A 26,779-nucleotide genomic window follows, 5' to 3' on the forward strand; every position below is an offset into this window, starting at 1 on the left:
ACCCAAATCCTGGACGGCGGGGACAGCTCGGTGCCACGGGGGGGGGGCCCCGGGAGCCTCACGGCCTCTGGCTGCCGTCGCCCCCAGCCCACTCGGGGGCGCTCGGGGTGCGGGAGCCCAGCAGGGGCCGCGCCCCGGGGACACCGGGGACACCGGGGCCGGGAGAGGAGCGGCACGGCCCGGGGGGGGCGCACCGGGTGTCCCCGTCCCCAATCCACGGGGGCGCAGCGCGGGGGTCGCGCTCCGGTCGCCTGCACCCGGGAGGGGCGGGGGCGTTACCGGGAGGGGCGGGGCCTCACCGGGAGGGGCGGGGCCTCGACGGGGCGGGGCGCGGCGCGCACCCGAGCTGAGCGCGGCGGCGGCGGCAGCCCCGGCTCCGGGAGCGGGACCGGGAACGGGACCGGGAGCGGGACCGGGAACGGGACGGGCCCCGGGACGTGCCCCGGGACGGCGGCCGAGGTGAGAGCGGAGCCCCGGGGAGGGGTGGAGGGGCGCAAGGAGCTCCCGGGACCGGTACCGGGCTGCCCAACTGGCCGGTCCCTGCCCGGGACAGCCGGTGCTGCGGGGGTCCTGCGCCGTGCTGCCACCGGTCTGGCCCCGTCCTGGCCCCGGGTGCTCCGGGAGGGGGTCCCGGCTTGGGGATGCGATGTCCGGAGGGGTGGGAAGGTGACAGCGGGGTGCGGGGAGGGTCGGGTCGGGGCGGTGTTGGGGTGCCCCCGGTGCACCCCATGGAGGTGCCGCCCGATGCGGGGCTCTCGGGGGGCTGCCGGGGCCCCGCCGCCCCCCGTCCCAGCAGTGAGGACACGGGGCCACGGGCGGCTGCGCTGCGGTGTGCCCACGCCTTCACACCTCCGCCACTTCCCGTCCCCAATGTCCCCAGTGCCCCCAGTGTCCCCAGTGCTCGGGGACGGCCAGGCCAGCTGTGGGACCCAGGATGTGCCAGGGAGCAGCTCCCGGTGCTGCCAGAACCTGCAGGGAAGCCCTCACCACTTGGGGACTGCGTGTGGCAGTGACCCGGGATGCTGCAGGGCTGGGGGTCGCGGGATGCTCGGCTCCCCAGGGGCCTGGTGCTGCCCTGCTCAGCGCTGGGACCTCGGGGTTCACCAGCAACAGGTCCCAGTGCCCGTGTGCAGGGTGTCCTGGGACCAAGGCAGTGCTGTGCACGTCCCCTGCAGCGCGGGGGCCGTTTGCTTCCTCCTTCGCTGTCACCGCCTGCACCCTTCTCCTTTCCCCTGTGCTGAGGTCTCCACCGGACAAAGGGAAGTGTCTGTCCTGGGGGGGTTTCTCCCACGCTTGCTGCTTCTGGCAGCACGTTTTCCTGCTGATGTTTCCCTGGGGGAGCTGGGGATAGCTGAGCACTTGGATTCATCCTGGGCTGGTGGCTGCCCCGTTGGTGGCAGCTTCACCCCGTAGGGCACATTTGGGGGGCTCTGCTGAGGGGTGTCAGCCCACAGCAGCACCCAGGGCTCCTCTTGCCTTCTCCCCGGCCTCTCTGGGCTTCCACCCCGTGGGGTCAGTGCCTGGATGAGTTCCCCGGGCCCCTGCTGGCCCTGGCCACCCTTCTGTACCCATCCCCAGGTCTTGGCGGGGCCCTGCCCACAGCTCAGCCATTCTCTCGGATGTGGTCTTGTCCTGGGCTGCACCACTTTTCATTTCCCTTCTTTAAAAGAAAAAAGAATAACAGTGCTGATAACCCTGCTGAGCTCCGAGCACCAGGTGACACCGGAGCGGCGCTGCCCTGCTGCAGAGCTCAGCCCCAACACCCCGGGCAGGGAAAAATTTTTTGGGGAGCAGCCGCGGAGCTGCTCCATGGCACCCAGCCTGTCCCAAATTCACCTCCTGCAGTGACTTTTTCTACACTTTTTTTTTTTACACCACGAGATCCCTTTTCCTTCTCGCCCCTTGACGCCCCTGCCGGGCTGCCCACGGCTCCGACCGACCGGGTGCGGGTGCTGTGCGTGGGGCCGGGGGAGCGGAGCCCACCCGTGGGAGCGGGGGCCGTGGGCAGGAGCTGCTGGCGCTGGGCTCTCTGCTCTGTCGCAACGGCTCCACTTCCCCTGCCCCCCTTCACAGGATGGGTTGCGTGAAGTCGAAGGAAGCTGACATCCAAGACAAGGTGATAAAAACGGACCTCGAGCCCGGCCTGCAGCCGGGCCGCTACGTGAGGGACCCCACGGCTGACAACAAGCACGTGAGTGGGAGCTGCTGTGCCCCCGCTGGGGGTGGGGGGTCTCAGGGCCCCGGAGCCACCCGTGCGGGCTCTGGGTGGGAGCACCGAGCATGGGGCTGGCCGAGGGCGCAGGGGTGGGAGCACAGGGTCTGGTGGAAATAAAGGAATTGTGGAGAAAGAGAGAGGAAAATGAGGGTGGTGGGGAGGGAGACAGGGAGATGCCGGTGCAGTGCCGAGACCCCCGCGGGGTACTGGTCTGTGCCACCCGTGACTCCCCTCTGTTTGTTGTCCTTTCCAGCACAACGCCTGCAGTGCCGTGCCCCTGCCCGCGGATGGTGAGTACGTGTGGTCCTGTGGGGGTGCGCAGCCGGTCCCCAGCCCAGGATGGAGCCCAGCTGGACCTGGCAGCCTGGCAGCTCTGGGCTCCCTCCGAGCACGGCACAGCCACGGTGTGGGGTGGCAGGGACCTGGTCCCATCGCAGGGACGGGTCCCCAGGAGCCCCTCTCGCCACAGGCCCGGGGGACAGCGTGGTGCTGGCGCTCTATGACTACGAGGCGCTGCACGCCGGGGACCTGAGCTTCAAGAAGGGAGAGCGCCTGAAGGTCCTGGAGGAGTAAGTGTCCCCTGCCGCAGGGCGTCCTGAAGGCTCGTGTGGCCCTGCTCGCTGTTTTTCTGGACTTTGCCCATTTTGCCCTGTGCTGTAGCGTGCCAGTGACCGCCCACCGTCAGCTCGCTCACCGCTGAGCCCAGCGCTGCGACGCTGGCACGAGGGAGCTGCTGGTGCCCAGCACTGACCCACTGCCGTCTTTATCCTCAGGAAGGGGGAGTGGTGGCAGGCACGGTCGCTGGTGACAGGGCACGAGGGCTTCATCCCCAGCAACTACGTGGCCCGAGCCGACTCGCTGGAGACAGAAGAGTGAGCGTCCCCCCGGGGCCAGCCCGTCCCGCGGCTCCCGCATTGCCCAGTTGTGGCCGTCCCCCCTCCTGCCCCGTGTCCCTGCCCTGTGGCGGGGGCTAACGCCCCCCAGCCCACGCCGCCCTGGCTCTCTGGTCCCTGACGGAGGTCGCTGTGTGCTCTGCTCCTGCCCCAGGTGGTTCTTTAAGGGCATCAGCAGGAAGGACGCGGAGCGGCTGCTGCTGGGCCCCGGGAACGTGGTCGGGTCCTTCATGATACGGGACAGCGAGACCACCAAAGGTACCGAGAGGGACCCCACAGGGTGAGGACAACCCTGGGAGGGCTTCCCTTGCGCAGATCTGCCTGGGAGAGGGGCTCAGGGCCCCCCAGGGGGCTCTGCTTTGCTGCCGGGCAGGAGCTGGGGTCCAGGGATGCGCCCGGTCCCTCCGAGGCTGCCTTTGGTGTTTGGGGCTCAGCCCGGCCTCATGCTGGGGCTGAGGGGGTGGCGGTGGCAAGGAGGGGACAAAGCTGCTCCAGTGGCTCTGCCGGGTGGTGCTGGGACCCCTCACGGGTGTCCAGGAGCCAGGGGGGGCACTGCCCCATGCCCTTCCCCGAGCAGGCTGCTACTCCTTGTCGGTGCGGGACGGGGACACCCTGCAGGGAGGCAGCGTGAAGCATTACAAGATCCGGACGCTGGACAGCGGTGGCTTCTACGTCTCCCCGCGCAGCAGCTTCGACACGCTGCAGGAGCTGGTCGAGCACTACAAGGGTGAGCTCCAGGGGTGTTGCTCCAGCACGACCATGCCTGGCACCGCCGGGCTCCGTGCGGCCGCTCGGCTTCTCCTGGCGGTGCCACAGCAGCGGGTGGCGGTGCCCCAAATTCCTGCAGTGCTCAGGATTGCCCGTCCCCAGGCTGGAACAGTGGCTGTGCCGTGTCCCAGGCTGTGGTGCTGGTGTCTGACACCGGGTCGTGCCCTGCACCCATGGGGGCCGTGGTGGGCTCTGCGCTTCGCAGCACGAAGCCCGGCTGATGGCACTCGCTGCTCCCCGGCAGGGCAAAGCGACGGGCTGTGCCAGAAGCTCACCTACCCCTGCTGCACGCCCAAACCCCAGAAGCCCTGGGAGAAAGATGCGTGGGAAATCCCTCGGGAGTCTCTGCAGCTGGAGAAGAAGCTGGGAGCGGGGCAGTTTGGAGAAGTGTGGATGGGTGAGAGCGCGGGGAGGCAGCTGGGAGGAGGAGGAAGGCGGTGGGGAAGGAGGAAGGGCGAGGGGTGGGAGAGGAGGTGGAGGGGCAGCGGGGCTGGGGGGAGAGCCCCGTGAGCAGACAGCGAGGAAAAAACTGGTGGGAGGAGAGAGGGGCACTGGGAAGTAGTGGTGGCCCCGTCCTTCCCGCGGGGACAGCCCGGGGCTGCGGGTGGTCTCCAGGTCTCTGCCTGCAGGAGGGGGGGTTTGGCTCCACAGCCCAGTGCTCCCAGTGCGGGGTGCCTGGGGAGGGCTGGGCACCCTGGGGAACAGCCTGGGTCCCCCCCCCAGCTACCTACAACAAGCACACCAAGGTGGCGGTGAAGACCATGAAGCCCGGCAGCATGTCCGTCAGCGCCTTCCTGGAGGAGGCCAACCTGATGAAGACCCTGCAGCACGACAAGCTGGTGAAGCTGCACGCCGTCGTCACCAAGGAGGAGCCCATCTACATCATCACCGAGTTCATGGAGAAAGGTGCTGCCCTCCCCATCCCCGGGGGAGACGTGGGCTCTGGGGGGGACGTGGGGACGGCCCTGGGAGAGGAGGGATGGGGACAGGGGGAGGAGGAGGGGACAGGATGGGATCGGTGCTGCCTGCGGGTGGGTTTCGGAGCCGGGGAGCCCCAGAGGGTCCCGGAGCAGCATCGCAGCCCTGGCCGAGCTGAGCCCCGCGCCCTGCCTGCCCGCAGGGAGCTTGCTGGATTTCCTGAAGAGCGAGGAAGGGAACAAGCAGCCGCTGCCGAAGCTGATCGACTTCTCCGCTCAGGTGAGGAGGGCACAGACCTCCCCTGGCTCCCTGCTCCAGCTCCTGGGACATGGGGCCAGCTTCTGGCACCCCAGGTTTTGCAAACCGAGCTCGAGCCCCTCAGATCCCCCTGAGAGCTCTTCTCCAGGCATTTGGGGGACAGCCTGAGAGCAGCCCTCTTGCAGCTTGGGCAGGAAGACCTCGCTGCCTGCAGAGCCCCCCGGGGACAGGCTGGGAAACGTGGGGAGGGGGCTGGTGAGGGTCACGGTGCCGTGCGAGGCAGCCCGCTGTGTGCTCCCAGTGTGGGAGCAGGTGTGCAGGAAAGGAGAAGTTTGTGCTTCCTCCCCGTTAACCCGGTAGCTGCAGCCAGCACCGGGCTGTGCCCAGCACCCCAAAGCAGCGCAGACCCTCTCGGGAGCTGGGAAGGCTCCTCCATTAGGGCCGAGGGTCTCTGCCCAGCGACCCCACAGCCCTGGGGGCCCGCAGCACAGCTCTGCTTTTTGGAAACCACGGGGTGAAGGGCCGGGGCTGCTCACGTTTGCACGGTGCTGCCTCCAGGACACCCCGGCTCGGGCTGGCGTGGGCTCCCCGGGGAGCAGCAGTGTCAGAGCTATGGCCTTGTGTGCATCGCTGCTGCTGTGACAGTTCCCCGAAAATAGTGCTCGGTGCGATGCAGCCCAGGGGACAGCCTTCACGAGGGCACTGCAAAGAACATAACATACTATTTTACCCCATGGCAGTGCCCGTGGGAGTTTTATGGCAGTAACTACACTTAAAATCGTCTTCCAGCCACGGGCTGGAGGAAGGCATCTGGAGAGGAAGGGGTACTCAGTGAAAACAGTGTCGGGGATATTTTCAGGAGCCGATTTTGGGTACAGCTGAGTGTGCTCCTGTACATCTAGCTTCGTGTGTGCAATCATTTGTGCAACCACTGTCGTGTCGCTGCCGCTTCTGCAGCGCTCGCAGCCGGCGGCCGCAGCCAGCGACCACGGAGCTGAGCTCGGTGAAATAATTCACGGAGGAACCTGAACAACAGCAGGGCCCAGGCGAGGAGGTTTAGAACCAGGTCTCTGGCTCCTGGAGCCGGCTGGGGCCGTGCCGAGCAGCGAGGCAGGCGTGCAGCCATCTGCTCCCGGTGGGCTCCCCCCTCCGTGCCTCGTCCCCGGCTGCAGCACCGGGGCAGAGCCCCCAGCACCGGCAGGAGGGCAGCAGCCGGTGAGCCCGGTGCCCGGGCTGGGGCTGAGTCACTGCGAGTAAAACCACCCGAGGCCCTGGAAATGATCCTTCCGCTCTCGCCGTGCCGCTTTACTTCTGTATTTCGTGGGCTCTGCACCTTGCCCCGGTCCAGCCTTGCGGGTGCAACGGTGGGGCTGACTTCGGGCTGCTCTCGAAGCCCTCGTGTAACTCCCTGTCCTCGCCCAGGGACCATCACGGGGCTTTTCTGTCCTCCCCAGAGAAGCTCTGTGCTGCTGACGGATTCCAGCTGCAGCAGTGGAAGTCCATTTTTGTCCCCTGGGCAGAGTGGCTTGCCCAGCTTGACCGGTGTCATCTCCTCGGACACGGGCTCTTGCTGCTTTTCTCACATGTGGCCTTAAATGGGTCGTGCTGGCCTGGCCACCCAAACCCCTGATTTCTTTCAAGGGTTTCCCTGTGCTGGGAGTGGTCCCCACACAGCAGCCGATCTCATTTTCACTGTGGCCGCCCCGTGCTCTGCCACGGCTCAGCTGCCTTTGGCCCCGCTTCTCTTGTACCTGCCAGAAGCAATTCAGCTCTTTTCCATTCCCGGCAACAGCCACTTTTAGGGTTTTTGTGTTGTTTCAGACAGCCCCCTTGCCTTTTTCTCTTTCTGCTTTTTGCAGATTGCAGAAGGAATGGCTTTTATTGAGAAGAGGAACTACATCCACAGAGACTTGAGGGCTGCCAATATTCTAGTGTCAGCAATACTGGTGTGCAAGATCGCAGACTTCGGCCTGGCCAGGGTCATTGAAGACAACGAGTACATGGCCCGGGAAGGTAGGGGAGCTGCTGTGGGATTCTGGCCGCTTTCTGAGATGCTGAAGGGTTGTGGGATTCCCTTAAAGCCACTTAAAATGCGCAGCTTTGGCAGCCAGGGCCCAGGGAGGGACATACTGCACAAATGGCCAGACGAGTGGAAGCTCCTCGCATTTGCATTGCTTCACATCTTCCTGTTTGCTTCTTGTTCCCCATATTTCACTACGAGTTTCTCAGCATTTGGGTGATAGCTCACGCTTCTCGTTGGATCTCTGTGTCCAGGTGCCAAGTTTCCCATTAAATGGACTGCACCAGAAGCCATCAATTACGGATCTTTCACTATAAAATCAGATGTCTGGTCCTTTGGGATCCTCCTGACCGAGATCATTACCTACGGGCGCATCCCGTACCCAGGTATGGAGCCGAAATGCGCCCTCTAATCTGCTGCCAAAAGACGCGCTCCGTGTTCCGGGCCCCAGCTGTGGGATCTGCTTCTCCGTGAGGTTGGGTCACTGGGAGCAGAGGCAATGGCAGGAGATTTGAACCTCACACTGGGCGCAGAGCTGGAAGGTCTCTGGACAGCACACAGATCTGTGCACACCACCAACCCGTGCTGCCCTGCTTCCTGCAGATTAAGCGAGTTTGGAAGGAGCACAGGAGCTCAGGGCTGATAGCTGGGCCAGGTGTTTTAGGAAGGCTCAAACAAGCTGTAAATCGACATCATGAGGAGCCACCCTGCACTGTACACTAATTCTCTGGTGCCTTTTTTCAATGGAAAATGATTCTGCACGAGGGCGTTGCCACAGGCGGTCAGTGAAGGATGTGGGGTGGCTTAAAGGGCTGTGAGGGAAGGACGGGCCCTGCCATGGCACTGACGTGTTTTTATCAGTGACGCTGGAAGGAATGGCTCATTAGAGACACAGCAGATGGAGAAATGCCGCCTTTATTTGGGGAGAATTTACACAAAACAATTACAACTCCCATCTGATCTGCTCAAACGGGTACAAACCCACACGCAGCAAGTGTCACACCAGCCCAGTTGTTGGCGTCTTTCCCTCAACAGGAGCAGGGGCTCCCCTTCCCCTGCTCCTTTTCTCCCTAGTGACAGTGGCCAAAGGGAGGGCGTTGGGTTTTATTTCTTCCTTGCCTTTTAAAGAAATCAGTGACCAGCTGCGGAACATTCACCCGTTCTGCTCCATGTCCCCAGGGATGTCGAGCGTGGAGGTGATCCGGGCCCTGGAGCGTGGCTACCGCATGCCCCGCACGGAGAACTGCCCCGAGGAGCTGTACGACATTATGCTGAGGTGCTGGAAGACCCGGCCGGAGGATCGCCCCACCTTCGAGTACACGCAGAGTATTTTGGAGGATTTCTTTACTGCCACGGAGGGCCAGTATCAGCAGCAGCCGTAACGCAGAAAGTTTGGTGGAAAAAAACAGACAGCCCTGCAGCGAGCACATGCACCCTGCTCTCCCCTGTCCCGCTCTTGATCTGTGCACACCTTCCTCGTCTGCTGGCCTGGCCCAGAAACCAAAGACTTCCTGAGGAGGCTTGGTTAGGAGCAAGGGCACGATGAAGCAGCGCTCCGGCCACCCCCGGGGCTGCCAGGCCGGGGATGAGCGAGGCAGGGCTGTGCCTTGTGCCTTCCACACGTGCCAGACTGCGGGGCAGCAGCCCCCGGGCCGTGCCTGCTGGTGGGTGTCCAGCTGCTGTGGGAGCACCACGCGAGGAGGGCTGTGGCCACGGCTGCTTCGGCTACAGAGGGAAAAAAAAAAGAAATAGGTTTTTTGAGCCGTCTGAGATCTTATCGTGCTGTTTTGCAGAAGTAGGTGCTTGTGCTGCACCGTGCTCGCTGAAAAGCTGCCCTGTCCTGGGTGTGCTGTGCAGTGCCCCCCGCCCGCACAACCCAGCCACCCGTGCCCCTGCGCTGGTGAAATCCCCAGGGTGAAATCCCCAGGGATCGTCACCGGGTGCTGCCCTTTGGCACCTCAGCTCGTCTCTGCCTCAGGGAGCTCAGCTTGAAGCGTTACTGCAATGAGCCTCTCCCAAAGCCCTGCTGTTTTTTTTTTTTTATTATTATTATTATTTTGTACTTTTTTTTGGTACTTTTTTTGTGGTACTTACCTGTTGAGTGCAAATTTTGGTGAGCTACTTCAGCAAGGAGGGCAGCATGTGTTTCAGGGAGTGGAAACGCATGTACTTTTAGCTTTTTAGCGATGTGCTGGGTCTAACCCCGCCGCTCTGCCCCTAAAAAACCTCCTTGAGCCCTCCCTGGAGCCTGGGCCCTGCTCTGGGGCTGCTCCGCTCCGCTCCAGCACCTCCGCCTCGCCCACAGCTGTCACTGCCCTCAGCCCCTCTGCTTTGCATTGCCAGCCCCGAGCCACGCGTCCCTTCCCCGCTCGTTTCATGGTTTTGTTCGTTTTTTGTGTTTCATGGCGGGGCGTTTAGGGAAGAGGAATAGAGGAAGTCATGCTTTTAAAGGCCGTTCTTTACTTCCAACACCGACCTTCCAGGACTGATTATTTCTTCCTCATTTAAACAGACAAACCCCATTTTTCTACGCATTTACATCAGCTTCGAGAAGCTTTTTTTACACTCAATAAACTATTTTAACAGCCCCAGCGTTGCAGCGCTCCCGGTGACAGCGGGCCCAGAGCTCTCCCCGCGCCCCGGAGGCGCCTCCTCTCGGCTGCAGACGGAGCCTCAGCCCCCGGGGCCTTGCCAAGGCCTCCCCCGGGGTTGCTGCCGCTGCCGGTGCCTCCCGGGGCCGTCCCGCGGCGCCGCGATCCGGGGGGGGCCGGGCCGGGCCGGGCCTGGCTGTGCCGCAGCCCCGCCGCCCGCCCAGGCCTCGGTGCCCGCGCTCGGGGCTCTGCCCTCAGCAAAGATGGCGGCGAGGCCCTCGCCTCACGCCCAGCACCGCCCCGATTCCCCCCTTCTCCTCCTCCTCCTCCTCCCCCCGCCGCCGTTCCCGTTAGCGCCGGGCCGGGCCCCGCTGTTGGCGGCTCCGGGCCGGGCCGGGCCGGGCCGAGGCCGCTGTCGCCATGGCAACCGGCCCCGCAGCCAACCGCTCGCCGCTTCCGCTGACGTCAGCGCCGACACGTGGATCCAAGATGGCGGCGGCGATGGTGAGCGGGGCGGCGGGCACCGAGCGGGGCCGGGACGGGGCCGGGGGGGGGGGGGGGGCGAGAACGGGGACCGGAGGCACCGGACAGAACGGGACGGGAATGGGGACGGGGGCGCGGAGCCGGTTGCAGCCCCGCCGGTTCCCCGGCGCAGCGCCCGGGGTCGGGCCGAGGCCTCGCAGCCTCCCGGTGCGGCCCCGGCCTGGCCCCGGCCCGGTTCGGCGGGGAGGCCGCGGCCGGCCCCGGGCACCGCGGGGGGAGGCTGCCCCGGCCCGCTGCGGCTTCTCAGCGGGGCCTCTCGCTCCTCCACCCCCGGTGCCGGTCCCGAGCCGTGCCCCGGGGTTGTGCCCGCTGGGGGAGGCCTCGGCGGCAGCGCCCCGGGGAGCAGCGAGCGGCCCCGGAGCCTCCGGGGGAGGTTTCCGAGGAGGAGGCGCCTCAGGAGCGGGGTTACGGGGGGAGGACGGGGGCTGCTGGCCGGCCCCGGGCTGTGGGGAGTCCCGGAGGGGAAACCCGGGGAGAACCAGAGGGGTCAGGGCGTGGGGTGCTCGGTTTTGGGCAGCGTTTCGCGGTGCTGGATCTGTCCCAGACGGGGAGGAGGCAGGGCCCGAGCTCGTTCCGGGGTTTCTCCGGGGGATCTCCCGGTGGCCTCCTCTCCTACGAGGGGCAGAGGCTGCTCGCAGCCCTGCTGGTGTCAAAGGGGCTCTGAGAGATGGGTGTGAAAGCAGCGCCTGGCTCCTTCCCAGAGCCTCTCAGTGCCTCCTCTGAGCGCCAGCAGGCAATAATAAAGCTGGGCCTGTGCTGACGGCCCTGAGGGACACCCGAGGAGGCAGGCTGGCACCTGGCAGGGCGAGGGGTGGGCGCTGCCAACATCCTGATCACCGAGCTGATGCTGATCGAGGAGCTTGGGGTGCTGGTCTGTGGGTCGGTGTTTCCTGCCCTGTAGTAGTGGGTGATTCCCTTCATTCCTTTCTGATCTCGTATCAAAAAGTCTCAGTAATTGGATGAGGTCCTCAGGGCGGTGTGGATCTGCCCAGAGGGGCTGTGCACAGGTCGTTTCCCCCCGGTTTTCCTCAAAACCGAAAGTTAGCAGCCCTCGGTTTGTACCTTGTGCCCTCTGTGGAGGAGATGCAGCCTTATCTGGCATCTCATTCATACCGTGTCCGCTGCTGTCGCTTCCTGCTTCCTTTTCTCCCCGTTAAGCAAATCCTTTGCTGTGTTCTCACCTTCCGGGGTGAATTATCAACCAGTGAGCCAGCCCAGACGCGGTGCCAGGCGTGTCACCGGGCTGCAGGGGGCTGGAACTCGCTGCTCGAAGGCTTCTTCGTGTTGGCAGCACCTAGAAAACATCTGCCAGGAGCCGGGCAGGGGCACCCGGCCGTGCTGGGTGATGCTGAAGTGCCTTGGCAGGGTGCCTCGGGCTCCTGGTTGCCCCTTCCCCTAGAGAAACTTTGGAAACTTTGGAATTCGGACTCTGGCACTGGCAGAGCCTGCAAACTGTGCATGTGTGTGGTCACTGAAAGGTGTCCTGATGGGGGGGGTCTTCAGCTGGGTCTGGCCGGGGTGTAGTGTGACAACCCCGCTTTTTTGGCAGCGTTTGGTAAGGCTTCTATGAGTCTTTAGAAGAAGAAAAAAAAAAGGCAGTATTTTTAAATCTTTCTAAATGAGATAAATCAAAGAAACCGTCCAGGAATTGTTTGCAAATGCTGAGTCTGATAATTATCAATGAACAGCTTCTTGGGAGGGTTTCTGTGCGAGCTGTTGGTGCCTGTGCGTAGGACAAGAAATGCTGAGAGAACGGCCGCAAGGAAGGCTCGAGTCAAACCACCCTGACTGAGAAGCGCTTCCTTCCAGAGTTAATCACAGGGATGGATTTTCGAAGGGGATTGCCCGTCGCGTTTTCAGCACTGATAGAGGTCCCCAGGCTTCGGGAGGGCTGGATTTCACGCGATGGGACGAGGCAGTGCCTGTCGCTGCCGAGGGTGGCCTCGTGCTCGTGTGGTGCCCTGTGGTGAGGTGCTGGCTGCTCTCTCGGCCGTTCCCCTGGGCTAACTGTCCTGGTCTGGAGTTGTGCATGTCTGCTGTGCTGCCTGTTCCTTCCTTGTACAATTCCCTGGCACCTTAGACTAAAGACCGCCACCCGAGTGATTTTTCATGCAAGCTTTTTGAACCGTACGGAGTCGGGGAAGGCCACGAAGGCAGCGTCCTGCCGTCTGAAGTCTGCGCCTCACCGGGGCTCTGGGACTCAGCTAAAGCAGGGCTGCGAGTTCTGATCTTGCGCAGGAGAGGATCTGCCCTGCAGGCGTCTGAAATGAAACGACTGCCGGGGGAGGCTCGGGAGCTGTGCAGGTGTTTGGGCACGTGCCCGCATTGCCACCCTGGCTGCTGGAGGAGCAGCTCGTCCCTCAGTCTGGGAGCTCAGATCCTGCTCGGGAAGGCTCCGAGCTTCTCCCCGCACGTGCCCTGCCAGGCAGAGCTGGCTGCAGAGGAGCCCTCGTTGGAAACGTTCCTTCGAATTTCACTTTCAAAACTCGGCCCCACCTGTTGCGTAGCAGTGTTCCCGTTTCTTGTCACCAAATGTTTTTTCTTGGCAGCGTTCTCCACAGTCCCCCTCTTTGCCTTTTCTGCTGCTCGGTGCTGCCTGAGTCATCGTCATCTGCATGCGGAGAGCCTGATTTCTGCCAGAGGTGTCATCGCAAACTTCATCTTCCACATGCCCGTGTGGCTCTGAGCGCCTTCCAAAGCTCTGTCCTCGTTTTTGCCATCCTGCGAGCTCCTTTTTCCCTGACGCTGAGCTGTGTTGTGGCCCAGAGGGGCAGGGAGAAAAGAGTGGGATGGAAGGAGAGGCGATGTGCCCAGCCCCTGCTGAACCACCCCACGGGCAGCGGTGTGGGGCAGCCCCAGAGCTGCTGCTGGGCAGGGTAATCCCATGCCAGGCTTGGTGCCCAGTTCCCCACGGGGTTGTGCCGCTCCTCATGAGTGTGCTGGGTGGGTGGGAGTAGAGAAGTCAGATGACAGCCTGCAGAGTGAAACGCTACAGCTAAACGCATCTTCCCTGCAGCTCAGCAAAGCCAGAGCTTTCCTGAGTGCGGGTGAAGAACCAGGCGGAGTGGAAAGTGACCCAGTGAGAGTCACAAAACGAAGTGAAGAAAGCTTTCCTGAATTTGGGCTTAATCCCTCGGCCTTACAGGTTTTGTAACGTCTGGGGTTAATGCTTTCAGTGTTCTTTCCCACATCTAATATTTCTCTGGTGTTTATTTTGCTATTTTAGTATTATATAGATCTATATTTTAGTGTTAATATAAAAGTATGTTAATATTTCTCCTCCTTCTTGCAGGAAAGGCTAAGGTGTTTGCTGGTCTTGCTGTTGTGGCTTCGTGGTACAGATTCTTTTTATGTCCCTGGTGTGGCTCCTATCAACTTCCATCGGAATGATCCTGTGGAAATAAAGGTGGGAGGAACCTGGATCTGGTTGTTTGTTTTGTGCAGTTTTTTATTCCTTGTTTATATCAGCATAGCTACCTGGGACAGGCAAGTCAAACTTTGGGATCCCATTACTAACATTTTTGGTGCAGATTATTTCTCCTTTTTACTACCTTCGTGTAGGGTGTTGGGGATAAGCAGCCCGCAAGTGCTCACTGTTGTCACCTCACCCTGCAATTCCCAGCATGATTCTCTTTCTTGTTTCTGATTTCTTCTACCGAATCCCTTCAGCAATTGCCCCGAAGTCCTCAAGTTGTTGCTCTGTTTGGCCACAGAGCGTGCTCTTTCTGCACTTTTGAAGCAAATTTAACCAGATTTTTTTTCGGGCACCGTACTGACTCCCACAATACTCATGGAGGATGAGCCTGAGGATGGTAGGGTAAAGCAGCAGTCGAGTCAGACTTTTTCAGTGCTCTCTTCTACCCAGTTTGCACATGGAATGTCTTCAAGTCAAGTGAAATCCATGCTAAGCCCTTTCCAGGAGCAGGCATTTGTCCTTGAATGTTGGGACCTTCCAGCCCAGGCTTGCTGCAGAGCTGTTCCCCTACAACATTGCTGGTAGTCAATGATGGAACCACTGCTTCTGTGCAGGAGGAAGCCAGGCCTCGCTTCCAGACAGCAGCAATTTATAGCCCTTTTCATTTATTTTTCTAAAGCTGTGGCCTCTTGTCTCAGCAAAATCCAGCACCCCTGGGGCTGCTGAGGTTTGATGCTCCCACGTGAAGCCCGACACAACTTGCTCTCTGGCTGCAGGCTGCCAGACCTTGGCTATTTTTAAGCAAATGCGATTTGCCTGTGGCTACAGTGAGCTTCCTGGAAGAGGGGGTATTGGAGGGGCTGGTCTCAGAGGGATTTCATCAGCCAAATGCTTCTTCAAGTGATAAGGCAAGTCAGCGTGCTTGCCAGCGGCTCTTCCAATAAAGGAGCTTGGCTGCACTACAAAACACTCCTGTTTTTCTGAGCAACTGTGGCCTTGGCCATCGTGGTGTCTGTCCGCGCTTCCCTTGTGCCGTGTGATTTGTGGGAACTCTCCAGAAATGTTTGGGTTTTGTCACTGCCCTTTGTCTTCCCAATCTGGTGGCCCTCTGGCTTTTCTTCCAGTGACAAAAATTGCGCAACTCTTTGTGTAGCTGGAGGCCAGACCTCTAGGTCTGGTGAAATGTGTCTTTTTTTTTTTTTAATTTTATTTTTTTAGGAAATAACTACAGTCTCATATGAAATTTGATTCTTGAATCTATTTCAAGCTCTTTGTTGTTTTGTAGGACTTCACCGAGTCAAAAAACTTGAAAAAATAAAAAGAAATCTGCCACGCTCCTTTCTTCAAGGGTTTCTGTTTGTGATTGAAATGCCACCCAAAGTTTTAGGGTAGAGAATGTGTGATTAGGAACTGTGCAGGAGGAATATCTGTCTCCTTTCTTACAAAAGTGAACTTCTGAGAGGTGTGTTTACCAGAGGGCAGGAAACTGAGCCCTGTCATGGGGATAATCCTTCCTTTCTCCCTCCAGGCTGTGAAGCTCACCAGCTCACGAACGCAGTTACCGTATGAGTACTACTCGTTGCCCTTCTGCCAGCCCACCAAGATAACGTACAAGGCTGAGAATCTCGGTACGTATCCGCTGAACAGCATGCTCCCAGCAACAAACGGGCTGCTGCTCATGAGCTGGGATTATATCTAAAGGAGGAAAAGGAATTGCAAGCATCCTCTCTAATACACTGTTTGTGGAGAGCCTGCTCCCTCTATTTCTTTATACGCTGGCAGTTTGCAAACTGGGATGTCCGTATGCTGGAAAAAGGAAACAACTTATTTGAAGGAGGGAGCAGTCAACCAGTCATACGTAGTGCTTGGTACTTCCAACAAAGTCAGCTACCCTCCAATTTTTTCTTTGCATCTGTGGTAACGAAGCAGACTTCCTCTCATGACCTGAGCTGTACGGGGTTCTTCAAACCAGGTAGCAGGATCAGTGGCAGGAAGCCTGGCAGCCTTAAACCCTGCTCCTATTCTCCTGTTTTCCAGGTGAGGTTCTCCGGGGGGATCGAATTGTAAATACACCTTTCCAGGTTTCCATGAACGTGGAGAAGAAATGTGAAGTTCTTTGCAACTTTCCCAACAAGCCGGTCACTCTGACCGTGGAGCAGAGCAAGCTGATCGCCGAGCGGATCAGGGAGGATTACTACGTCCACCTGTGAGTCACCTGGAGCAGGGGTTTGTGTCTGGGGATTCTGTGCTGTGGACAAATTTGATCTGAAATATGTGCTTTCAGCATTGCTGATAACCTCCCTGTGGCCACACGGCTGGAGTTTTATTCCAATCGTGAGGAAGAGGAAAAGAAGAAGGAGAAGGATGTGCAGTTCGAGCATGGATACAGGCTTGGGTTTATGGACGGTAACAAGGTAGAGAATCTGGGTGCTGCTTGAGGGGTCTGTAGAGGAGCGGTGGGAGTCTCTCAGAGCGTTGGAAATCCACCAGAGAGCATCAGGGTTAGGAATGCAATCAACATTTTTGTATAGAATGGAAATACAAGAGGTATTCTAACGGAAGAGAATGAGGGCAGGTGCTGGAATGCTGGTATGACAACCAGAGCTCCTAGCATGGAATTGCAATAAGGCTTTGGATGTACCTGTGGAGTGGTTTCCCTGCAGTAGACCAAAGGTGTTGTACCCCAAAGCCTGGCTGATCTTTAACAATCTTGGAGCACCTTTTATTTAAAAAAAACCAACTGCAGTATTTATTAGTGTTTATTCTAACATTTATTAGTAGATTGGAATGTGGCGGGAAGTTTGATTTGGAAGGTAGCAATCTGAATTCCTTCGGTGCAGAGTAATTGCTTGTGGGTGAAAGAAACCTAATTGCCAAAGGGGAGCAAAGGGTATGGGATATTAGAAAGTAAAAGCACTGGCAAATTGTAAAAAGAAAAAAAAATATCCTGTTTGTAACCATCTAGAAAAAGCTTCTTAAGTTTGCAAATGGAAATTTAGCATGTGTATTCCTGCAGATATTTTTTTTTTAAATGGTGTGCCTTAAAGATTGGCTGTATTTGACATAACTGATTTATCTTCTTAACATAGTCAGTTCAGTTGCACACACGGCTCTGATTGCTTGGGTATAAGTTCTTACGGGTGAATGAACTTTCTGTGCCTGCAGAGAGAGCTGCTGCACTTTGTTCCTGCCGTAGGTGATGTAAGAGCTTTTTGAAAGTACAAGCTTAGGGCAGCTGTGAGCACCAGCAGGCTGATTAATATTTATCTGTTAGAAAAAAGCAAGCAGGAAACTCGAGGTTGTAGCTACTGAGGTCCTTCCAACATAAATTCTGTGGTTCATTTGCCACTGAAGTCTCCCCTGAGTGCATGGTTGAGATGGATCTCAATGGAACGGTATTGTCTGGGCCAGAAATAGACTGGGACCTCGTCACTGCTGCTGGGAGTGTTTGAGGTGCCACCTCTTCAATACCTGTGTTCTCTCCTCTTGTTCTTTTAAACTTGGCAGTGTGAGCTTGATCTCACCCTATGGCACGATGTATCTGGGAACAGTGGGAGTCTTCCCTTTTCTGCACTGAAACTGCTTTCTCCAGTTGCTTCTAAACTTTGCTCGTTCCTCTCTCGGGTGGCTAACATTATATTTAATGTCAATCTGTTTTAGTTCTACCTGCACAACCACCTCTCCTTCATCCTTTACTACCACAGAGAGGATGTGGAAGAAAACCAGGAGCCCACCTACAGGGTTGTGCGCTTTGAAGTGATTCCCCAGAGTATAAAACAAGAAGGTGAGTGACTTATAGGGAGGGGAGCAAGGGAAAAGAATCTCTTGCAGGCTAAGTGTTGAACACACGCCGATGTACCAGTGCCAGTTGTTACTTCCTTGCCTCAGGGCACGGAAAGGAGGGGGTCTGAATTGTAAGAACAATATTAGCTGTAACAATAATATCTTTCCTTAAAATTTGTTTATGCTGTTCACTGCTGATTGGAAGAACAGTTTTGCAAACTGCAGAGCAGCTGGGAAAGGAATGAATGTGTTTGCCCTGCAGTATTTGGAGGAATAGTGGCACAGTGCCTTGAACTTGGGGCCAGGCTGATCAGCGGGAGAGGTGGTGCCTCAGGGAAGGTCTGACCCAGTGTGTGCCTTGTTTTCTGTTACAGACTTGAAGGCTGATGAGAAGGGGATGTGCACCCTACCTGAAGCCACAGGCTCTGCCCCTCAGGAAATCGATCCCTCTAAGGAGAACCAGATGCTCTTCACGTACTCTGTCCACTGGGAGGTGAGGAAGTAGTGGGGAGCTGGCTGGCAGCTAACTGCCCCTGCCTGGCATGGGCTGGCAGTTCATGCTCCAAGGGGTGTCCACAGGGGTGTTGTGGAAGACATGGGGAAGGTGCTGGTGTGAGAAGACCCAGGGCAATGATAGCTCCTGGGGTGTCCAAAGGGCTCCTGCTCACACCGTGCTGTTCTTTCAGGAAAGTGACATTAAATGGGCCTCCCGCTGGGACACCTACCTGACCATGAGCGATGTGCAGATCCACTGGTTTTCCATCATCAACTCCGTTGTGGTCGTCTTTTTCCTTTCGGGTGAGTGAGATGTGTGGGCTGAAAAAGGCTTTACCGTAAGTGCAGGGAATTGTCTGGAAGCCTCAGTTGCCTGTAGCTCAAGGAGGAAGTGTCCACGGCTGAACCTGCTTGGAAAGGGCAGGAAATGAGCATTAGCATGTATAAAACCTCCTGGTTTGGGCAGTACCCTGTGGGGTCAGGCTGCTACCTGCTTTTGTGCTCTGACTGGGGTCGCTGGGGGAGTAGAATCGTTAATGTGTTAAAGAAAGGAAAAAAAAAAAAAGGCAAAACAAAAAAGCAAAACCAGGAAAGCCACAGAGCCATGTTCATGCTGGAATTTTGCCTTCCCTACTCCCTGGGGCTTTGTTTCTGTTTTTGCTGTAGGCTGGGGCAGAAGAGTAATGATTCAAGACTTCCTCTCCTAGCCAGAGCTGTGTGTTGGTGGGATGAGTGTGGTGGCACAGCACGAGAGCAGCAGGGCCACACAGGAGCCTCTGAGCTAACCTGTACTTGTTTTCAGGTATTCTCAGCATGATCATCATCCGCACCCTCCGGAAGGACATTGCCAACTACAACAAAGAAGATGACATTGTATGATGTGTTTGTTCTTGGGGCTGGGATCACAGAGGGAGGGAAGCAGAGATGAGCAGGGATTTGCTTTGAAGATGTGGCTGTAGTATCTCTTCCCACCTTGCCTCCCATTTTTCTTTGAACCCTGAAGATTGGAGAGGTGGTTCTGTAATGTGCTCTCAGGACGCTTCCCATCACTGGAAGTATTCAGAGTCAGGATGGGGCCCTGAGGAACCTGATCTAACAAAAGATGTCCCTGCCTATAGCAGGGGGGTGAGGCAGCTGATCCTTAAAGGTCCTCCCAAACTGTTCCATGATGTGGTTCTGTGATGCCTTTGGCTCTCTGTATACAACAGCAAATTGCCAGTACAGATGTCTTTGTACCTAGGTAATGGCTGCTGATGGATCCATAAACGTGTCCTGGCACTGGCAGTTCAGGTCTTAACTGACTGAAGTGCAAGAGAAAAGAAGTTTGTTAATTAGATGATAGGAATCTGTAGAACTAGTACAAGAAAATTAGGCTCTTGGGGTGGCTGTGATGGGACCGTTATTTCCGCTGCTAAACTGTATTTAAATACCTTCTGTTCTTGTTGCTACAGGAAGATACCATGGAGGAGTCTGGTTGGAAACTTGTGCACGGAGATGTCTTCAGGCCTCCACAGTATCCCATGATCCTCAGTTCCCTCCTGGGTTCTGGAATTCAGCTCTTCTGTATGATCCTGATCGTCATCTGTAAGTGGCACGTGTTGCACGGAGTGGCCGTAACAAGAAGAGGAGCAGTGCTCAGGGGTGTTTGCAGCTCCAAACTGCAGCTTCAGTCTAGGCTCACCTTAGCTTGAGTGAAGTCACATGAGTCTGCTTCCTGATGGAGGCTGTACCCTGTGCTCAGCATTTCTGAGTTTCTAGACAGATGCCTTCAGCTTGAGAGATGCTTTCTGAGTTTGTATTTTCTGTAATCAAGATATGAGAGGCAGGGATTCTGCAGAAACAGGCACCGGGTGGTAATGGGCTGAGAGACATTTGCACGTGCGCTTTGCCTTCTGAGCTGCACCTGCTCAAATCTCTGGGCAGTGAGGCTAAAGCATGGTCTGTAGCTTGAGAGCAAAGCTGTGACTTTCTCTCTGGCCAGTGCTGGAGGCTGTGGGTGCGTTATGTTATGCTTTGAAGGAAATGAGGTCTGTGCAGGAGGTGGTGATCCCAGGCGGCTGCATTCAGCCTGTGGGGTGGCCCCTGGCCTCCAGGTGCAGGCTGGCACGTGTGCATCAGAGCCATTGTGCTCTGTCCTGGTTTCCCTCCGCAGTTGTTGCCATGCTGGGGATGCTGTCACCTTCTAGCCGGGGTGCACTGATGACTACTGCCTGCTTCCTCTTCATGTTCATGGGGTAGGTGTCACTGCTTTCCACAACTGAACTGTCCTGCCTCCACCTGCCCTCCCTTTCCCCAGCAACGAAAGCTCATTTTCTTTGTCTTGGCTTGTTTCTGTCCAGGGTGTTTGGTGGATTCTTTGCTGGCCGCTTATACCGGACTCTGAAAGGACATCGGTGGAAGAAGGGAGCCTTTTGTGTGAGTTTTTGGTGTTCTGTGCTGCCTGTCCGGGTTGACGATGGCAAGGTCTGGGGTTAATTTCCCCATGCATTTGTGGGTGGCTGGATGCACGCTGGCTGGCCCTGCAGAGATTTTCTGTGGGTTGAGTCCTCGTAGCTTTACATGAAAGGGTAAACACCAGAGCATGTAGTGCTGCAAAGCAAGAGGTTGCCTGAGATCCTCATCTGCTGTGGGAGCAGAAGGGATGCTTTCTCCACGTGTGCTTTGTCCCAGCAGTGGGCTCATTAAAAAGAAGCATCCGGTTAATGTTCTGTGTTTTCTCTTACCCTGCGTTTGCTCTTGCAGACAGCTACCTTGTATCCGGGTGTCGTTTTCGGTATCTGCTTTGTCCTGAACTGCTTCATCTGGGGGAAACACTCCTCTGGAGCGGTAGGTACCTCCTCCATCCTGGGAGCCTGCTGGAGTGGGAGGCGGGTGACTGGGCTGTTGGGGAGTTTCACAGCACCTCTCTCATGTGGGTGCCAGTGCAGTGAGTTGGGCTGGCCAGTGAGTTCAGTCTCCAGGGCAGACGAACTTGTTTTTTTATGACTCCGTGTGATTCTAGGTGCCTTTCCCTACCATGGTGGCCTTGCTCTGCATGTGGTTTGGGATCTCTTTGCCCTTGGTCTACCTGGGGTACTACTTTGGGTTTCGCAAGCAGCCGTATGACAATCCCGTGCGGACCAACCAGATTCCCAGGCAGATCCCGGAGCAGAGGTGGTATATGAACAAATTTGTCGGGTGAGTGATGAGTGTCTAGGAAATGTGAGTTAAGCCCCATCCCCTCAGTTCTCTTAGGCTGCTGACCGTCACCTTTCTGCTGGTGTCTGGACACAGCCAGGTCACAGAGGTGTTTTCTTGAGTAATGCAGTATCAGAGACTTAATCTTGATGTGTTTAATGTGCCCAACAACAGGAGCAGCTGTGTCATTTACTGCATGAAACTTATTCTAGCTGTCTGGAGCTGTAGAGCTTCTGTTAGGAGTGCTCTGGGTGGTTACAGGGAGCTTCTAATGGCCAGACAGTTATGCTGTGCTGCTTACAGTTTCTCTTTCTTGCTCTGCAGGATTCTCATGGCTGGTATTCTGCCTTTCGGAGCTATGTTCATTGAACTGTTCTTCATTTTCAGTGTAAGCATTTAACCCACTTCATTCTTGAATAGGATTCCTCTCGTGCCAAAGCTGGTATGGCTCTGAAAGGGAGGGAGCACCCACCTGGAGCAATTTCATACTCCTGTACTTACTGGAGGGGCTGACAGGTTCCCTCCGGGTCTTTCAGTGTTGTTCCTAGAGAGAGCTGGGCTGTGGGTCTCTGCAGACTGTCTTGCTGAAAACACCTGGAGATGTCTGCAGAACCTTCTTTTGAAGGATGGTGCTGAAGATAAAGCTCACTGTAACATTATGTCAAGGAGGGGACCCGACCTTAAGATGTTCAGCTGCTGATTTCTCACCCTTCTGTGGACATGGAGGAATTTGCTGTTCCATTGCTAGGAGAATGAAAGGGAGTGAGCAAGCTACCTCATAGCTGTCTTTGGGTGTCTTTTTGCAACCCAGTCCATTTGGGAAATTCACTTGAACCTCATCTCTATGGGGCTGAGGGTCCCTCATTTCTTTTTCTTATGTTAGCTGGAAGAAGTTAGTCTCACATTTGCCAATTGATTACAGAAGCGTGGAAACATTTTTTTGCTGTGTCTGTTTCAGGCAATCTGGGAGAACCAGTTCTATTACCTTTTTGGCTTTCTCTTCCTGGTGTTTATAATCCTGGTGGTATCCTGCTCACAAATCAGCATTGTCATGGTGTACTTCCAGCTTTGTGCTGAGGTGAGATTTCCCTTGTCATTGTTTCAGTAGCTCAGGGTGCACGCTCGTTCCTGACAAAGCACAGGTCACGTTATTGCTGCTGCTTGGCAAAAAATCTAGCACGGCCCAGATTTGTGGGTGTGATTGTTCTTTACACCTCTAGACTTTAAGGAGAGTTGAAGCTACTTGACATCTAGGCTGGGAACTGTGGTTTCATGCAGGCAATTCTGCTGGGAGCAGAGTATTTTGAGCTGACATCTCTTTCCAAAGAAACCATTTAATTCCATCTATGTCTGAAGAGAAATGCGGGGTCAAAGGCTGAGCCATGGTCTCTGGTAGCAAGTGCTGTGATGCTGACCTGGCATGTTTCACTGTCAGTTTTCTGTCCTTGTTTGGAAATAATTCTGTGACAAAGTAGCTCCCCATGCCCAAACTGTGGTTTTCCTTTGAAGGAAAATGGGTAATGCTCTCCCAGTCCCAAAAAGTTCACAGCTCCCCTGAGCCAGTGGAAGTGGTGATGCAGAAAAGAGAAGCCTGTGGAATAATGCTGAGGCTTTTTACCCTGTCAGGATTACCGCTGGTGGTGGAGGACCTTCTTGGTGTCTGGAGGATCTGCCTTCTATGTGCTTATCTATGCCATCTTCTACTTTGTGAACAAGGTATTGTCACCCCTCTCGTATCAAAGTGAGACTTTTCTAGGAGAGATTGTTGGATCCGGGGAAGAAAATGGCAGGGCTGCCCAGTGCGAGTCCGTCCCTGTGCTAGCACAAGGCAGCTGAGCAGCCAGCTGTGCTGATGGCATTTCCAAAGCAGGAAGGAGGATTTAAGGACCTGAAGCCCCTGCCTGGGGCACCTGTGTGGAACAATCAGTTGCCAGCAGTGGTCCCCAGCCCCTCTCTTGAAGGGGACTTCTCAGCTGAACAATAATGCACTGAGCAGAGAGGGTTGCTCCTACTCTGAATGCCCCTTGGAGAGGATGTTGGCTGGTGTGGGAGCTGATTCGTGCTACCTCTGAACGTGATTTTACTTATTTTTAACTCCTCTTCTGTTTTAGCTGGATATTGTTGAGTTCATTCCCTCCTTACTGTACTTCGGCTACACCGCCCTAATGGTCCTGTCCTTCTGGCTCCTCACTGGCACCATTGGCTTCTATGCAGCCTACATGTTTGTCCGGAAGATTTACGCCGCAGTGAAAATAGACTGAAGATGCACAGAGCCAGCAGAAAGCAGACACCTCCGAATACACGTCCTCCCGGGAGCGAAGGAGACATCTTCTCCCAATTCTTTTAAGGAAACAAAATCCAGTGGGAGAGTGACAAGAGAAATAAATAACTCCTCATTTTGGAATGTAACTTTTGGCACAGTGTACATGGATTCTGGGCTACTTCTGGGGGGAAAAGGGGCCTGTAGATACCTTACATTTTAACTTTATTATCCTGTTCCAGATTTGAGGGAGTTTTTTAGCAGAGAAATATCCCTCTGTATAAGCAAACCCCTTTTTGCTAATTCATCTTTTTTTTTTTTATGTTGATGATGAATGGATTTAAGACAGCAGTGGAAACACTTGTGAAAGCATTTTCTTCCAGCCCCTAGGGTGCTCTAGGATTCAGGGAGACTCTTCAGACAAGTATCAGACTGGATTTCTTTCCTGCCTTCACGTCTGCGCAGAAGAGGGAACTTGACTGTGGCAAAACAAAAAGGATCCTAAAGGCTCACCCAGCATGGGTCTGGCGTGCTCTCGCTGCAGAAGTCCTGGCATCAGCTTGTTTACAGCTCGATGGAGGTGCCCTTCGGAGCCTAGGAAGTGCAATTTCACCGTGAGAGAGCTGGAGAACTGCAACCCTCAGCATCATTTCTCCCAGCTTCTGGCCTTGGACAGCATGGGAGGGTGGGATTTCCTCTTTCGGGAGGCGCAGCGGGACGCAGCGTCCTGCTGGAAGCGTGCGGTTGCGCTGGGTGCTGGAACGCGCCGCTGGAAGGATGCGTGGGGTAACGGCCGGGGCTTGTGGTGTCCGCAGCTCTCCTCCTGCCGGGTGAGGAAACGGGGCCGGCTTCCTTCCTTCCTGGGAACCCCACGGTTCTGGGAAGCCTGAAGTCGGCGCCGCCGTTGCGTTAGTGCCAAGCAACCTGATGCAGTGTTGGGCCTCGGCTGTGGCCGTGCAGAAGGGGCTGGGGACAGGGAGAGGCCCCAAGGAGTCCTCCCATTGCCAGAAGCGGGCTGCCTCACTGCCTGCCCTGTTCCCCAGCTGCTCTTGCTGCTCTCTTCTCCTCTCTTAGATTCTCTACCTCCAGGGAACAGAAGTTCACGCCCCCTCAGCTGTATTTTGTTCTCCACAATACGGTCTAAGTCCTCTGGGCAGCCAGCGTGGGCTCTTCTGCAGCAGGCTCCTCTTTTTCTGTGGCTTGATGCGTGAATAAGCCCCTGGGAAGATCTTTTTAAGCGAGGTTTGAAGTTTTATGTTGGTCATTTATGATGTTTGCCAGTTAAAAACTTCCACATTGCAGTGAAGGCTCCCTCCATCCCCAGAGTGGCTGGATTCAGTCGGGGCTACCGGGCAGAGGTGTGGTGGTTTATGAGATCTATAAAAAAAAAACTGGTTTTGCTTCTTCCTGTAGTAAGAAATGAGGCTCCCAGGTGACACCATTCCAACACAGCTGTCCCAAGCCCTCCCTGTTACCAGCACTGATGCATGCACTTGAGGGATTTGGGGCTGTTTTAATCCAAATTTGCTGTAAGAGTTTCCGCTGGGTCCGCACAGGGACCTGTGTCTCGTACTGATGGCCTTGCTCCCTGCAGGGAGCTGGCTTCACGGATGGTTTGATTCCTCCTCAGCCCCAAGTCTTTCTGGCCTTGCCTAATTTCCTCAGCCATGCGCCATGCCAAAGTCTGATCAGCCAGGAATCAAGGATGGAAAAAAGAGAGCAGGGGATGCACGAGCCAACTGTGCTGTGGAGTACTGCGTCGGGTCTGATTTAAGATCTTTGAGATTTTTTGTTTTTTGTTTTTTTTTTTTGCTATCCCCACCCGTGGAGAGGCTCAGCCAGCATTGATTTCTCTCCTTTCCCCCGGAGTGTTTTCTCTGTATTCTTTGTAATTTTTAATTAATGTATGTATTCTTTGTGCCCTACTGTAAATAAATCTACCATTGTCCTGTTCTGGGTTCTCCCAAGCCACCTCTTTGATTTTCTTCTCGTAACGTTTAGCCTGCCGTGGCACCTCTGTGGTCTTTGTGTGGCTTCAGTCAGAAGCAGAGCCTGGAGCACGTTCCAGTTTCTTCCCTGATTATTTTTCTCCTGGTAAACTTGATGGAGCACTGAAGCTTCTCCCAGTGTGGCATGTCCTGTATTCTGCTGTGTGTTGTGATTAAAACGCCGCCGGTCGAGGCATTTTGATTTGTTCCTGGCTGTCGTGTGCTGTGCGGGAAGAAGGCTTTAGGCAACTCGGTTCTCTCGGCGTGCAACGCGCGGCTCGACTCGCGCAGCACCAAGGGCTGGAGCACCACGAGGGGACTGCTGAGGGCTGGCAGCGTGCGTGGCAGCTCCGTGGGGCTTTGGAGCAGTGGGGCTGGGAGCCTACAGCTGAGGGAAACGCCTTCCCTGCTCACATCCCTCCCATGGTGAGCCTACAGCTGAGGGAGCCGCGTTCCCTGCTCTGTTCTGGAGCTGTGCTGCGCTGTCGGAAGGTGCCCCTCCACTGTTAGCTCTCAGCTCGGTGTCTTTACCACCAGCCCTTGTGTGTTTCTGCTCTGTGGGGCGTTTGTGGGCACAGCTCCCTTCAGAGGCGGTGGGTGCAGGAGGGGCAGCGAGCTCCCTTGGGATTTTTGCCCAGCAGAGCGATGGGGCGCGAGCAGCTCCGGCTGGGGACTTGTTATGGGGCTGCCGGTGGCTGCTGGATGTCCGTGATGCCGATCGGCTGCCAAGGCCGGTGGGGAAATAGCTTAAATTTTTAATCAAAAATCATTGGAGCAGTCAATTCCACCCATAAAAAGGTTGAAGGAAGACTTCAGCTCCACCAGCAGGACGATCTGTGCCAAGCTCGTTTTTCATTTTGAAGCAGACCGAAGTGTGCCGCTTCCTCCTGGGCTGAGACCGAACACAACGAAGGCAGCAGCACTTTGCCAGGCTGCATTAAGAACAAAAATGAAATCGTACCCAGAAAAGCATGTGAGCAGTGAGAAATGACTGTCAGCTTTTAAACCACGGCCTGAAAAGAGATTTCTGTGAGGGCAGAATCCTTTTTTTGTCTCTGTCAAAAAGCCTCTGCAGCCGGTGTCAGCGAGGTGCTCGTGGCTTCAGCTCTAAGTTTTGGTGCTGGGTCCCCTGCCCTTGTGCAGGGCACCAAAGTTCCTGTCTGACGTTTTTCTCCTTGACACCAGATAACGGCACTGGCTGTTGCTGTGTCCCAGGCAGGATCCCTGTCCTTCCCTGGTGCTCTGCTCTGCTCGGAAGAGATTCAGAAGTCTGTGTGGATGCAGGTAGGAAGCTGGGCCTCTGACTTGCTTTGTGATTCTGTCTTTACTTTAAAACAGGCCAACCAAAAACCCCGTTCCCCTCCAAAACAACACTCAAGGCGAGTAATTCAAATGCTTTTAATGAACACCTTCCTTATTAAAAAAAACTTCCAATTTGAAGTTCATTTTGCAAGA

The 26,779-nt window shown here is 56.2% G+C and overlaps 2 protein-coding genes across 2 annotated transcripts; both read left to right on the forward strand.

Moving 5' to 3' along the window:
* The first annotated feature begins 357 nt into the window (after positions 1-357).
* Positions 358-8,469, forward strand: HCK (HCK proto-oncogene, Src family tyrosine kinase). Its single transcript, XM_084296940.1, has 13 exons — positions 358-459; positions 2,074-2,191; positions 2,469-2,505; positions 2,685-2,784; positions 2,989-3,087; positions 3,263-3,366; positions 3,686-3,835; positions 4,121-4,273; positions 4,600-4,782; positions 4,997-5,073; positions 6,912-7,065; positions 7,327-7,458; positions 8,252-8,469. The coding sequence occupies exons 2-13, from the start codon at positions 2,075-2,077 to the stop codon at positions 8,452-8,454; spliced, it is 1,509 nt and encodes a 502-aa protein (XP_084153066.1). The 5' UTR covers positions 358-459; position 2,074; the 3' UTR covers positions 8,455-8,469.
* A 1,614-nt stretch (positions 8,470-10,083) lies between these two features.
* Positions 10,084-25,303, forward strand: TM9SF4 (transmembrane 9 superfamily member 4; the record flags this gene model as incomplete). The annotated part of the gene is made up of 18 exons (XM_084296914.1): positions 10,084-10,167; positions 13,499-13,612; positions 15,150-15,249; positions 15,659-15,827; positions 15,906-16,035; positions 17,282-17,405; positions 17,779-17,897; positions 18,091-18,202; positions 18,702-18,772; positions 19,351-19,483; positions 20,052-20,133; positions 20,239-20,314; positions 20,642-20,725; positions 20,901-21,076; positions 21,401-21,464; positions 22,035-22,154; positions 22,703-22,792; positions 23,188-25,303. 18 exons carry the CDS (start codon positions 10,084-10,086, stop codon positions 23,335-23,337), a joined length of 1,998 nt encoding a protein of 665 aa, XP_084153040.1. The 3' UTR covers positions 23,338-25,303.
* Positions 25,304-26,779: the final 1,476 nt, after the last annotated feature.

The sequence above is a fragment of the Netta rufina genome (genome assembly GCF_964035555.1).
Source record: "Netta rufina genome assembly, chromosome: 16".
Lineage (NCBI taxonomy): Eukaryota > Metazoa > Chordata > Aves > Anseriformes > Anatidae > Netta > Netta rufina.

Bases quoted from the DNA above. Each gene is read 5' to 3' on its own strand.
- HCK (XM_084296940.1), top strand. From the start codon at position 2,075: ATGGGTTGCGTGAAGTCGAAGGAAGCTGACATCCAAGACAAGGTGATA. The intron at 3,836-4,120 runs GTGAGCTCCAGG...GCTCCCCGGCAG, and splicing joins GCTGGTCGAGCACTACAAGG to GGCAAAGCGACGGGCTGTGC. The intron at 4,783-4,996 runs GTGCTGCCCTCC...GCCTGCCCGCAG, and splicing joins CACCGAGTTCATGGAGAAAG to GGAGCTTGCTGGATTTCCTG.